Source organism: Zerene cesonia, chromosome 22 (genome assembly GCF_012273895.1).
Source record: "Zerene cesonia ecotype Mississippi chromosome 22, Zerene_cesonia_1.1, whole genome shotgun sequence".
NCBI lineage: Eukaryota > Metazoa > Arthropoda > Insecta > Lepidoptera > Pieridae > Zerene > Zerene cesonia.
In genome coordinates, this window is record NC_052123.1 from 2,085,838 (window position 1) to 2,100,399 (window position 14,562).

Consider the following 14,562-nt stretch of genomic DNA (forward strand, 5'->3'; position numbering starts at 1 on the left):
CTTATAGGCTTTATTAACAATTGCTTAAAGGTCTCGTAAGCAAGCCAATAATATTTAAAAAAGAAAATTATTGACAATTGCTGTGCTGTCAATTGTCAGACGTCTCTTTTCTGGTGTGGTCAATTGTTGGGAATTCCCCATTTTTGAGGGAGATTTTAATTGAGTGAAGGGAAATTAAGGAAAATTTTAAACATTAAACTTTTTTGCTCATAGGTTAAATCAAAAGCAAAACATTAAATTGAAATATTTTATTACTTTAGACTTTCATGATGATAAATGACATAATTAATAACGAATAAATGTTACAATCAATCTTTTTAAACTGACCGATATTAATCACAACTGTGGCTGTGAGCCCATTTTTAATTGAATGTTAATAAATAGCCTATTATTACGGACACTGGTCGATTAGTTTATGGCAACACTGCAAAATATAATTATGTCAGTCCGCGGATTCGATTCGACTAGATGTCGAAAAAATAAAGTGAACGCCGATATCGTTACCGGTGATAATAATTTTATGAAGATATAATAATACATTGTATTGATTAAAACTAGCATTTAAACAATATAAACATCATGGAAAACGAAATTTTAGACTCTCTAAACGACTTGGGGTAAGTTATGCAGCTATCCGTTATTCCAACTAGGTTAGCTTAGGTTTTCTACATTTCTTTCACAATATTCAGAAATTTCTCATGTATTGATTGTGTATTCTCCTCTGTTTCGATGCAATATTCAAACTGCAAAAAGTAAATGTAATAAAACAATACCAAACCATTTCTTTACGTTAAGTATTTAATAAGAAAAGCAATTACAATGCAATATGGATGTTGTATAAACCCCAAATAATCGTTAATTGTTTAGTAATTTTCTCTGTTTGCATGTTTGTATGTCCGTCAATCGCCTTGAGACTACAGAGCAGATTTAGACAAAATTTTATTAAGAATAAGGAAAGAAAGAAAATTAGGATTTCTAAAATTTTTTGTACACATAATCGGGCGATAAAAAAAGATTGAAATATGTAATTAAATGATGACAGTGAAGGAGAGGTTCCTAAATAGGTATTATGTTAACATAAAGGTGATGAAGCACATAAAAAGAAAAATAAGGCACTTAACTGCTTACAACTATACTTTAAAATATTTTTATATAATTATATAAAACTTTATAAATAGTATATTTTTAAATAATTAAGATATACATTTTTTTAAACATCCATCATTATCTATTTCAGATATGAAGGCCCCTTGACTGATGAAGTAGCATTCGCCAAAGCAATTGATGGCGGCCCCAAATCCTTAGAATATACAAAACTGATACACATCCTCGCTGAAGAGATAAAAAAATTGTGTAACCTCGAAGAAACGGTGAATATAATGAATGATCCGGATGAATCCAGTTCATTCTTGTTGGAGCTAAGTTCATTTTTGAAAGAACTTGGATGCCCATATCGGAAACTTATAACAGGTATCTATTAATCTTAACCACTGTACCAAGGAGGCGGTCAATACTGTGTGAACTGGATTATCTTTAGTAATCTTTAAATATAATTTGTAAAGTAGCTCATTCATAGTAACCTGTACTATTACCAAGTTTTGTAATCTATATATTTTTAATCTCATATTGCATCAATTGACTAGTTTTGTCTCCTATTGATCTACAAATCTGCCTCTTGGTAGTAGGCAGATTTTAAGAATTTAATTATTGGCATGCATGGTATATATCCAGAAGCATATCTGTATAAGTTATCTAGGTAATCATCTAGGTCTTGAAGAGCTTTTTATGTGCAAACAGTCCAATTGGGCTCCATCGTTTTCCATGTGATGATTTATCATACAACATTAACAAAAAATGCTTAAAAAATTTCAGGTCACATGTCAGCCAGGTTACAGTCGAGAGACGATAAGATATTGTTACTGGATTACCTAGTATCAGAACTAATGGCAGCTCGAATGGTGAATGTGGACTGTCCTAAAGAGAAGCAAGCGGGCATGGATATTGTAGTGGTAAGTCAGGAAGAGACTAGATTTCTTTTTTATATTATATTTTGTTTTAATATTGTGGATAAATGTTTGATATACTTTTAACTGTTTAGTTGGAAAAGTGCATAATTTGACAGAGGTTGAACTATTATGTTAAAATTAATAATTTAATTGATTTTTTAATTTACATATAAATTTCATTACACATTGTCCACATCACTACTGCTATTGATTACAACCATTTCCTTTTCTCATGCTTAGTCATGCCTAGTCCATTTCTTATTTCCAGTCATCTTTCCATTCCTTATGCCTTTCACCTTAAAAGCGGGCACAGCATTCACAGCAGCACTAGCTCTGCAAATGTTTATGGGCAGTAGTGATTAGTTACCATCATGCTTTTCTTTTATATACTTCTTTCATTACAAACAGACGGAAAACATTTTAACAACTTGGTTTACTTAATATATTTTTATTAATATTTTAGCAAGAGTCACCAACAGCAAAGGACCTAAAAGATATCCTTATTGCATTAAAATTTAACAAGCCTCCACCAAATATCACTCCAGAAGTGTTATTTTCAAAACTAGAAGCCAAATTAAAGGATACCATACAAAAAGAAGGTATGTAATAAAATTTTATTGTTACTGTGCAGTAGATTTGTGAAAATGTATTTCTTTTCTAAACATAATTGAGTAGTAAATTAGATTAAGAAAACTAAATGTTTTAATTCAACTATCCTGGTAAATGAAAATTTAATTAGTTTAATTTTTAATTAAGAATCAATATTATGTAAAAAGAAATGCATTACTACATAAACTATTTGTGATCTTAGAATTTTTTATTGTTTTGTAAGAGTACATACTTAAACTTGTTACATAAGTATCACAATATTAAGGAAATAATTATTTATACTTTTGTATTTTTATAATATTTAATCACAGGAGACAAACTAGTCGGAAAGCCATTATACAATAAAGCATTAACGGAAAAAGATTGGAAGCAATTGGAGAACACATTCACGGAAATGTTTGAGGAGTATCGTTTGAGACGAGAAACATTATTAACGAGATTGGAGTGTACTATACAGAGTTTTGAGGTTAGTTTGAAGTTTGATTTATTTTTTAGAAAATTAAAAGACTGATTAGTTGCAGTGTTATACGGTATATTGGGAAATGTACTAAAGTAATGTACAAATTAAATTCAACCAATAACATATAATCATACTGAAACTGTAGATTGTACAATGTTCAACAAAACCCTAGTTTACCAACCTAAGGTAATCTAAGTTTTTAATAACACACATTACACTTTGTAACAAACAACATAGCTAAGTACCAGTACAAAGGTTAAAAGTAAAAAATCACATACCAGAAAATAATTTCAATAATACTTTGCAATTTAAAATCATTTCAGTGGTCCGATCGTTTGAAAAGCAAGAAGGATCTAATACAATCAACATACAGACCTAAAAGGGAACACTTACGGATAAAGCCGGATGTTAAGCTGTCAGATTTTCTGGCAGCTAGGTCATCTCTATTGCAAATAGAGAAGACATCCAGTGCTTCTGTCAGGAAGAATACACAGAGTGAAGTGAACAAAGTCCTTATTGGAAGGGTGAGTCGATTCAATTTTGAATCCATGTTTTTTTTATTGATATTTGCCAAACCTTGGAATAATGCATGTTTCTATTGGTCAAAGAATTTCTTAAATGGTTTAGTAGTTTTTGTGTGAAAGCAAGAGAAATAAGAAATGAGAAATAGAAATTATCTCATCAACCAATACTGGCCCAAAAGACCTTAACCTAATGTTGTTAGTTAAATTTTCATATAATTGCAGTTCATAGTTTCCTCAATGTTTTTTGTCATACGTACGTACTTCTATTAAATAAATTCTTAAGCATTTTGAAATATTTCAGGTACCTGATAGGGGGGGTAGGCCCAACGAGCAACAACCCCCACCACCGGAAATGCCTTCTTGGCAACAGAGATCTGCTCCGCAGGTAAAATTATCGTTTTAATTTATCTATATTCATTGTTGTTGGTGTTTAAAAGAAAACCAGTACACAGATTATAATAATATTGTTTATTTAATACAATAAATCTATGGTACATTGGTTCCCAAACTAGCACAGTCTGTATCTAGGGGACCTGCGGGACGGACCACTGCACTACTGTATTATCGAGTCTTATATTCAAATATCCATGTAATTAAAATATAAATCAAATAAAGTTTTAATGTTTTAACAATACATTTGTAATTGTCCCTTACTCATAATAGATGACACTATAGAATTATAGGCTCGAAATAACATTCAGACAATATTAAATCCAGGGAGGTGGCGGTCGTGGCGGTGGTCGTGGTGGTGAAAGGGGGGGTCGAGGAGGTGAGAGAGGAGGTCGAGGCGGGAGGGTGCAGGGTGGGTACAATCAGGGGAGTGGGGATCAGAGGTACAGTATATTTGTATAATGTTTATCGTTGTGTTGAATAGAGGTATGATTGAGAATTTTGTGTGGTTGTTATGGAGAAGATAATATATATATTTTTCTAATTATTCGGTTTTGGAAACAAATGTAGAACATAATTATCGCAACACGTTAGTGACAAAGTCTATGTGATGTTGGCTGTATTCTTTTTTTACAAACATCCATATCATTAAGAATAATTTGTCCAATATTCTGTCCCAGCTAAGAGATCGCAGAAATGAAACTATTTGTGTTTGAAAAGATAACAAAAAATTATCAGCGTTGCTCACAAAGATGGTAAAATTTACCTTTACTTTCTTTATCAGAGTTATTCATGAACATACTAGCTTTAGCCACACGGATACGTCCGCGAATCTTTTCGAAAATTTCTCATTGGAATGAGATTCTTTACCGCTATAAGGTAGCCTATGTCAATCTTAATCCTGCTTATAATAATCAAATACATTCGCTCCGTTACGACGGGTAAGAAAGACAAACAAATAATCAAACACTTTCACATTTATAAGATAAGTATGAATTTAATAATTATTGTTTATAAAGTATGAAAAAATTCTTTCAGACCTCAATCAAGTCCAGCATTTAATCAAAACCGCAACTACCAAACATACGAGGTCCCCCCCGGTGGTTATAATCAAAATCAGAACCAGGGTTACGGCAACCAGGGCTATGGTTATAACCAGAATAATTATAATCAAGGTTATGATAGTATGGGTGGTTATAACCAGGGCTATCAAGGTATGAGCTTTTATTGTTTCTGTACAATTAAAATTTTTATCATGATCAATTTTGACTTCGCTTAGGCTAACGCTAGAAATTTTTGTCATAATAATCTTTTATATTTTATTATTTATTTTTACCACTGTCTATCTGCCCATATAACAAACAATAGTTACAATATAAATGAGTTTTCGCTAGTAATGGACAGTGCAGAAGGCGGACTTATCACCGACAAGTGACCTCCAGGCAACTTTATATTACATCGATAATTCAATTTTAATATATTTAAAAAATACTACGGTAATCATACCCGTAACTATCAACGGAATGATCGATCTTATTTTTTTAACTAACATCCCCTATATTAAATGAGGTTCTCAATTTGACTGCATTCTGTGGGTTTTCAACCAATTGACATGATTCTTTCCTATTCGGTCCTATTTTAGAATGTGGAGTGTTGGCCGTCCGCTGGAACGTCGGCGATCTTTTATGCAGGAACAACAATAATATATTTTGTACTTTTCCAGTTTGTATGTACAATTAAGTACTATTATAAAAGTGAGTAAAAGTCCCGTGTCCCCTAGTGCGGTATGAAACAGATGATATATATCTGTTTCTCTGACGGATTTTCTTTATGGACAAGTAACTTGTATGTGTGAGTCAAGCACGCTTCGGCACGAATTGGGACATCTCGCACCGGGGAAGTACCGTACCCCCACAGAAAACAGGCGTGAAATAATAGCATGCTATTGTGTTTCGTTCGGTGGGTGAGGGAGCCGGAGGCCCATATCCTTTACCTTATCCTTCCCAGTACTTTCCTTTATTCCTCTCGTCTCAATCCTTTCTATATTCCTATCCAATTTGAAGTCGGCAATCCATTTGCCGAGGCGTAAGGTCTGCAATCGACCTTACGCCTCCAAATGTTCATGGGTGGTGGTAGCGCTTACCATCAAGCGACCCACCAGGTCCATCGCCGACGATGAGATAAAAAATATATGTGTATAAAGATTTTTTTTTTTACATTTACAGGCGGCGGCGGCGGCGGTTATAAAACATACCAACCGAACCAAGGTTATCAGAGCAATAGGTATGAGAACGACGACAGAAGGGGTCGCGGCAACTATTCGGGGCGTCGTTGACAATACGCACTATCATACACTTCGTATAGTTGACGGTAGTTTTGGATTTTCGGTGAGGGTAGTTTGAAAAATTGCGGCGTAGTTTCGAAATTTCGGGTAGATGCGGGTTTTACGCTTTGTCCGCTTACTTATTTATTATTGCGTTACAAAATTATGTATAAATTTATATTTTAATGGTTTTATTTTTTTAATGTGGGTTTTTTTGATTTTCGATGATATTGCAGTTTTGAAAAAATACATATTCAGATGCTCAAGAATGATTTTGTTGTGTAATCAATTATTGAATGAAACCTGAAGTAAATTCATGAAAGTTTTTGTATGTTTACTTATGAAAATGAGGATAGTTGGATAATGGCTTTGATTTATTGGTAGTTCCTACAAACGTGATCAAATAAAAGCTGCATGTGATTTATAAGTGTAAAAATATTAGTATCAAGTTTTTTACGTGAATGCCCTATGCCCCTTAATTCTAGACATTAGCTTTAGGTCATGAGGGTGTTTTCTAGGTTTTACAAATAATCGATTCTCACTATGCAAAAATACGAGCATTTATAATAAATGTGCATAAAATAACTGAATTATTAGTGTAAAATTCTGTTGTTATAATAAAATTATTAACTTATTCATCGAATTGCCATCACTTAAACTTAAAATTATCGTCAACATTTCTTACTAGATCTAACTTATTCTACATTTATCGCTAGAGTTTTATATAGTGTTAGATAGAACTTACAAAATCATTTATAATTAATGAAATTGTGTTAATATAAAATTACTTTAAACGTATAAAAATACTGAAATTGTGACTTTAATTAAGCTTATAAATTTTTAGCTTTATTTATATATTTAATAAAATAATTATTACTTGCATGTTATCTGTATTGATTGATACCATACAACCGATTTTGACTATATACTATATATTTATAGTTCATAAAACGATTTTCCATCATATTAAAAAAAAATCTTTTGTTTTTGTGCCAAATGTATTGAGTATTTTATCTTTCTTTTAAAATAAGATAAGACTGCTTTTTCTTTATTTAATATAATATTGTCAGGTAATAAATAATGTTTTATTATTAATTCGCATTTTGTTAAATGCATCATTTGAAGCGTGGAACATATAAAAGAGGTTAGAAAGGCCTTGCGGAAGGGGTGGTCGCCCCGCTCCCTTGACCCAATAACAAACAGATTTACAATGCGATTTATTCATTATATTATGCAACTTGATATGTTAGGAGAAATAGGTGCGGGTAGTTAATATCAATTTTTATATAACCCTACGTGTGACATCTTAGTCTCCCCGGGACCACGCTTGCTGCAGTGTTCGAAATAATATAATGAATAAGTTGAGTATAAAATTCTATAAAAGTGTTTAATTTCCAAATGCATATACTCGCATAAAATCAAACATGTCAATCAAATCATAAAATCAAAGTGTCTTTCTTTGTGTTATATGTATTATAAACAAATTGAACATAATGCAGCTACATTGCTTGCAACGTATGGGCGCCATTTTGTGCAAAGCGAGCGATCGCGCATTGTAGTGCGTTCATTGCGAGAGTCGTGACTCGTGAGTAAATAGTGGGAGAAAAGCGGCGACACGCGTTCTAATAAAAATACTAATTATAGTTAAGTAAAGGTAGTTTCTTCCTGAACTATTTTATTTATTTACCCTTTCAAACCCCTTTTATCTGTTCCGTGTTCGGAAGTGTTAAACTAAATTCATTAAAATTTTAAAATGTTTTTGGAACTCTCAAACATTTAATCGTTATGTCATTGGTAGCGTCTCGGAGGAAATAATTTCATATTTTCTATTTGCATGCAGTCGTTTTAAATTTTTTGTGGCCTGTATGATTTTTAAATTTTAATTTAATATTTCCTTTAATTTTGTGAAATAATTACTCTTATGAGACATATAATTGGTAGGGAAGGGTAACAAAAAACCACGTTCTCAAAAACCAAGGGAGGTCTTGAGTTGACTGTAGTTTTTTTTTCTACTCCACAACTATCAAGTCTGTTTTCAACCGATTGGCGTGATTCTTTTTGTGTTTGATAGGAAATTATTGTCATTTGGTCTCATATAGGAAACTGGAGTGGTACATCCTTTCCTAACATCGGTGACGTTGTTTCAAAAGAATAAGTATTTAAATTAACTTGTGGTTGATAAAATGGGATGGTACAGAATTCATTAACACAGCGGTTAGCGATCTTGCTTATCGTAACTAAGATATGGATTGAATTCCTAATATCGGAAAATGTTTTATATTTTTAGTTTTAAAATTATCAATACTGTATTTTTGTACTTTTTATTAAAAAAAATCTCGTTTCAAGAATTTCAATGTACGTGTGTGTGAAATATGAATTTTATTTAAAAGAAAAATTTTAAATATCAAAAAGTATATGTTATTTTAGCACTCATTTGATGGCTCACTAGTAAGGGTCGAAAACTGGAAACGAGAAGTGTGTGCAATAATGAAATCGATTTTTTGAAAAAGCAAAAGCAAAGAAGGAACAAATAGTTGCGAAACCGACATATTATACATATATTAAATAACTCAATATAATCTTTTTTTATATCGAATATATTATGACATTAATTATAAAAAAAGTCCCATTTTTGCAACCAACATAAATATTAGCCTTAATATAGAAATAAATTAGGAACATAGCTTTCCAACCCGTATACATAATTTAGGTATAGCATAAAACACAGATAATAAAAAAATATGTATTTTGTTTTTAGTTTCTGTACAAAAAATATTTTAAACGACTAACGAACTACAGCCTTGCTTAAGAGCAATAATCCAGTGCTTTCAATAACGTGGCCTTTGGACTCAATTCGCAATAAAGTAGGTAATAAAATAAAATATACATACATAATATAATTATTATTGCATGTGTATTCACTCCGTAATCCATATAATATGTAATTATAATATTTGTATTTCATTAACATTCTGTATATGCGAGTTAATAAAACAATTGGTAATTTCAAGTGGTATTTATTTACAACCTATATTACATTGAACCTTAAAAATATTATATTTTTCACAATCCAAAAAAATCTAAAATTGTTGTCACCAGAAAATTGTCCGAATCGTCCCACTTCAATGTGGATTCACTATAATTACATTTACGTAATAATACAGTATTGAAATCAATTGCAGTTGCAATAGAATAGAATTTAATTTTTTTTTTCATAAATCTAATCCTACTTCCTACTAATATTATAAATGCGAAAGTTTGTAAGGATGTGTGTGTTTGCTGCTCTTTCACGCAAAAACTACTGAACCGATTTCAATGAAATTTGGTATGTAGATAGCTGGACAACTGGAATAACATATAGGCAACTTTTTATCCCGATATTCCCACGGGCTACGGACACGCGGGTGAAACCGCGGGGCGCAGCTAGTAGGCAATAATTTTCAGAATACCAAGAGAGACCTTGGTTCTAATTTTGAGACATAATTTGACAATATCAATGGATAGTAATACAACTTTTTAAACAAGATAGTTTTCACAACACCGATTAGAGTAATTATATTTATTTATTAATAAAATGATTGTATACAACATGTTTGTAGGACTTAATTATTATTCTTTAAAAAAAATAAGAGCCACTTGTAACAATTGTAATTATTATTTTTACAAATAAAAAAATTGCTACTTTAAGAAGGGTAATTTTTTGTACATATACTTTTACAATTACACGTTAATTAAGAAATTTTCAATCTCTACGAATCTTCAATAGATAAGGATAATGGCCTTTATTTTTTATAAATAGCATAATAATAAATATATTAAATTCGTCACGTCTACTGATATTATAAATGCGAAAGTAATCCGTCTGTCTCATCACCACTAAACAACTGAACCGATTAGGATAAATTTTTATACAAAGATAGTTTGACACCCGAGATTGTTTAAAGGATAGTTTATATCCCGTAAATCCCAACGACAATTTTGGAGTGGATTATCCGTAACAGTTTTCCTTTGCGTGGAAAGCCGCGGGCGAAAAGCTAGTTCGTATACATTTATAAGTCCTCAGTACTCCACTTATACGCTTCCTCTTCTAAAGCTTTCTTCTTGCTTTGATTATCGAAGAATTTCTTTTCATATCCATTCGATCTATCTACGCCATCCCACCTGTAGCCTGGTCTAATGTTGAATCTATTTGGCGGGAATTGACCTTTGTAAGATGGTTTTTCTGCGAAAAAATGTATTAGCTGAATCATCGGAATCCATTTAGTATAGCGAATATGAGTTGAAATTATTTGTAAAAGAAATCTCCGAAACTCCTTAGATTGATCTTTAAATTCATATACCTACATATAAAACTACATTCCAATTCTAAAAACACAACAATTATCCATTAAATAAATATTTGGAGGTGTGTTTCAGTAAAATTTCAAACTGACTGCATTTTAAAGCTAATTACATATCATAATAACATTATTTTTTAGTACGAAACTGTTTAAACCATTTAAACTTCCCAAAACCGATGAACAGTTGTTAATTTGAAGTTATGATTTTTTTAAATTTGCTTTAAGTTCTAAATTTAAATTTATCTATTTTTAAATAGTTATAATAGATTCAAATAATGTTCTTTTGTTAAAGATTTGTATAAAGAATTACCTGGTCCCAATTCTCCCTTCTCCCTCTTCCTCTCCCTGATATACTTGAGCATGGGATCTCCATCTCTTTCTATCTCTTTCAACTGATTTTCCAAATCTCTATCATCTTTATAACGAGCTAACGGTTTGGCGGCTTCGTGGATAAAGTGTTGTATTCTTTCCTCTTGAGCTTCTATTTGTTTGAGACTGGAAGTAAATTATAATTGCTTTATATTACGCAGTTTTGTAATGAGCATATACAATAGACTTTGAGCATTACCGGCACGACATAGGGTGTTAATTAGAATGATTATTTAAGACAATGCCTTGGACAATTTTGCTTAAGATCTTTAAATACCCCATTGACAGTCTTATAGTTTAAAGTACGTCAATGTCGCTTATTCATAATAAGATGTCATTTTTATCTGAACGAAAAAAAATCACTATAATTTTATATTTAAAACTCTTGTAAAACTACTCATTTTTCTACTCATTTTTCTAACAATGATTATTAGTAAATAAACAAGTTCAAATTAAAAATGTTAGTTTTAAATGATTAATTAATATTCCCAACCTGCATATATGTACAAAAAATATATATATATTTCTTACCCCTTGCTCCATTTCTTATACTTTTCATCCAGTTCTTTTTGCCTTTGTGCTTTTTCTGTCTGTTTCTGCCTTTCTTCTGATGTCTCACGTTTCTCTAAAATTCAGTACATATTAATATATTTTCCCTACTATTGCATACAATAGTAGGGAAAATATTACTTTCGCATTTAGCATACTAAATGCGAAAGTAACTCTGTCTGTCTGTAACAATCATATCATACTAATAATATAAATGTGAGTATGTTTGTCCGTCCACACTGAAACTACTCAATGGATTTTGATGAAATTTAGTATACAGACAGGGTATAAGCTGAATTGGGCGTTTGGATACTTTTTATCCCTATCAAATACTCCCTTGAGATAAACCAGGAATCTTGATATGCGGGCGGAACCAGAACGAACAAATCTAGCTAGTATCACATAAATCTCTCAACCCATTTTGATGAAATTTGGAACATTCCTCAGCCTTGGAAAACAAAATTTGATGTAAGTGAAATAAGGTACATGTAAAGTGGTGTGTATAATCTGAAATACATGCAAACAAGTAGAAGAAAGCTTCTTGTCTTATTATAGCAATGTGATTTAAAACTGACGCATCCACATACAGAACTTACGTTTTCTAGAAACCACTTTGGCAGTCCTTCCGGAAACTTCATCTGTCATTTTACTATAGGCCTCGTCTTCCCTTCGTCTAAACGCTTCATTTTCTTGCCTTAATTGCACAGCGTCCTGTAGGCCCGCCATTTTGCCTTCCAGAGTTTTCGCCATCCTTTTATTACTTGGCGGGGGACTGTCACTACTCCGTTTGTAATTCCTCTTATCATCTCTTCTGGGTGGAGACAAATCTGAATCGTCATCTATTCTATTCTTCTCTTTTCTATATTTCTCTTTGTTTTTGCGTATATCACTTCTATCAGGTGTGTCGGAGTCTGAATTTCGCCTCTTACGATCGTTTCTACTGTTATCAAATCGTTTTGTTCTTTCAGGGGAAGGTTTTCTTTTCCTTGGCAATGATAAATCAGAATCAGCGCTGGAGTGCCTCTTTCTAGAAGGTTCATTTTGCTTTTGCGACTTCCTTGGCGGTGACAAATCGGAATCTGATGATCTCTTATGCAATTTACTTTTGCTCTTTGAACTTTTATGTTTTTTCGATTGTTGCGGAGACTCTGAATGTGATCTGTCTCGCTTTTGTTTCTCCTCTACATTGTCCCATCGACTTTTCCTTACCCTGTCTTTGTTTCTTGTATCATTCGTATCTTTACGTGAATTCAAAGCATCTGTTCTACGAGGCGGGCTTAAGTCACTATCGTTTTGATATTTTCTTGAGCCTTGAGCTTTCGATTGTTTTCTTGGAGGCGATAAATCTGAGTCATTATTGTGTCTTCTATGTTTATTCTTTCTTGGCGGACTTTCGTCACTGTCACTCTTATTATGTCTTTTTGAGCTTTTCTCTTTATTCCTCTTCCTTGGAGGTGATAAATCTTCAGTTTTATTCGTTTTTGAACTTTCTTTTCGCCTAGGTGGACTAAAATCGCTGTCACTAGCACCTCTAGGTTTCTTGGCAGGAATGTGTCTGTCGTCATTAGTCCGTTTACGTGGTGGTAATAAATCTGAATCGTTTTTCTTTTCATCTTCTGAATCGCTGTACATTTTCCCGAAAATAACTTCATTCTCTTTCTCTACCTCTTTAATATCCCTTTTAATTTCTTCTATTTGTAGTTTTGAATTGAAACCATCATCCTAAAACAATTAGAAATTTATTGATAATGGTATGTGTCACCAAAAATTTTTTTTTTATTATATATGATTGAATATCAGCATATTGTTGAAACTAAAATGTACAACTGATTTTGATAAAAATACATTTACAATAAGAGAAGAATTGATGATATTTTTATAAGTAATATTCTAATGTTGCCAAAAAAAAATCTCTTAAAAAGCAAAACCGTGTCTCACCTGATTCACAACTCTCCATTTAGTGCTAGACTTAAATAATTCAGCCTTCTTCACCTCTTCAGGTCTCTCATCAATGATACCTGCAATCTGCGGGGCATCCTCGCCCTGATCTAGAATATCTAATTCATCACCATCCAGTGCTTGCATTTTAGAAAGGTCTAAATCATCATCTATTATTTTGAATCTGGAATAAATTGACACTATTTTATCACACATCATTATATATAGTGGGTGGTTGAGAATTTAGAGACACCAATGAATTACATATACAAAGTGCCATTCCCAGCCAACATACAATAGATCAATTCAATATTTATGAAATACATATGAAATTTCTACAGTAACACAAAACATCACATTAGCAAAATGAAGCATTGTTTGTGAACACATTCTTAATCATAGGAAAAAAAAGGTATAACATAATATTCTTTTACAATAAATCTTTTTGAATAGAGAACTAGTAATAATTTTGTCAGAATATTGTTAAACTTTACTGTTACTAATGTATAATATTTTACATTATCAAAGCATAAATATTGATAGTTTAATACAATAAATATAAATTTAAAGTGTGATCCTTACCCTTTGCCTTTCACAATCTTTTTTTTCTTTTTCTTTTTTTCAGATGGACCTCCAAGGTATTTTTGGAGGTACGCTTTCTGATCTATTTTTGCAGCCATTGAATTGTCGTTATTTGCAAATGGATAAAGTACAGTTTCAATAAATATGCAATCACAACAATATTAACAAATCGCAATACGAAAACAAGCACTCGACTTTATGCCTTATGGTTATTTTAATGTCATGTGTCAATGTGACACGAAACCGAAATGCAATGGCTTTTTTTCTCTTGTATTCGTGGTCAGAAGGTATGTCTATTCGCCAGTGCCAAGTAAATGGTCAGCTATCAAATAGGTACATGATGATTGTTTATGGATTGTCTTATCTCATTTGTTGTTTATTTCATTGTTGTTGTTAAAGCCAACAATCTTTATAAAATAGACAATTTTTTAAATCTATACTTTGGATTATGTTGGTATTGGTTGTGTTAGTA

The 14,562-nt window shown here is 31.9% G+C and overlaps 2 protein-coding genes across 2 annotated transcripts; one reads left to right on the forward strand and one right to left on the reverse strand.

The window, feature by feature from the left end:
• The first annotated feature begins 451 nt into the window (after nucleotides 1-451).
• LOC119836077 (protein FAM98A) lies at nucleotides 452-9,134 on the forward strand. Its single transcript, XM_038361294.1, has 10 exons — nucleotides 452-617; nucleotides 1,238-1,470; nucleotides 1,873-2,009; nucleotides 2,470-2,605; nucleotides 2,927-3,081; nucleotides 3,399-3,599; nucleotides 3,901-3,984; nucleotides 4,317-4,432; nucleotides 5,028-5,203; nucleotides 6,215-9,134. The coding sequence occupies exons 1-10, from the start codon at nucleotides 580-582 to the stop codon at nucleotides 6,322-6,324; spliced, it is 1,386 nt and encodes a 461-aa protein (XP_038217222.1). The 5' UTR covers nucleotides 452-579; the 3' UTR covers nucleotides 6,325-9,134.
• Nucleotides 9,135-9,672: 538 nt separating this feature from the next.
• LOC119836096 (BUD13 homolog) lies at nucleotides 9,673-14,244 on the reverse strand. Its single transcript, XM_038361337.1, has 6 exons — nucleotides 14,091-14,244; nucleotides 13,509-13,692; nucleotides 12,167-13,292; nucleotides 11,553-11,646; nucleotides 10,963-11,147; nucleotides 9,673-10,534 (listed from the first exon to the last, which is right to left on the reverse strand). Exons 1-6 carry the CDS (start codon nucleotides 14,186-14,188, stop codon nucleotides 10,362-10,364), a joined length of 1,860 nt encoding a protein of 619 aa, XP_038217265.1. The 5' UTR covers nucleotides 14,189-14,244; the 3' UTR covers nucleotides 9,673-10,361.
• Between the last annotated feature and the right edge of the window lie 318 nt (nucleotides 14,245-14,562).

Coding starts and splice junctions, on each gene's coding strand:
- LOC119836096 (XM_038361337.1), bottom strand. CDS start 14,188: ATGGCTGCAAAAATAGATCAGAAAGCGTACCTCCAAAAATACCTTGGA. Junction 13,293..13,508: donor AATGGAGAGTTGTGAATCAG/GTGAGACACGGT, acceptor TAATTGTTTTAG/GATGATGGTTTCAATTCAAA. Junction 11,148..11,552: donor TATAAGAAATGGAGCAAGGG/GTAAGAAATATA, acceptor ATTTACTTCCAG/TCTCAAACAAATAGAAGCTC.
- LOC119836077 (XM_038361294.1), top strand. CDS start 580: ATGGAAAACGAAATTTTAGACTCTCTAAACGACTTGGG. Junction 2,010..2,469: donor CGGGCATGGATATTGTAGTG/GTAAGTCAGGAA, acceptor TTAATATTTTAG/CAAGAGTCACCAACAGCAAA. Junction 4,433..5,027: donor CAGGGGAGTGGGGATCAGAG/GTACAGTATATT, acceptor AAATTCTTTCAG/ACCTCAATCAAGTCCAGCAT.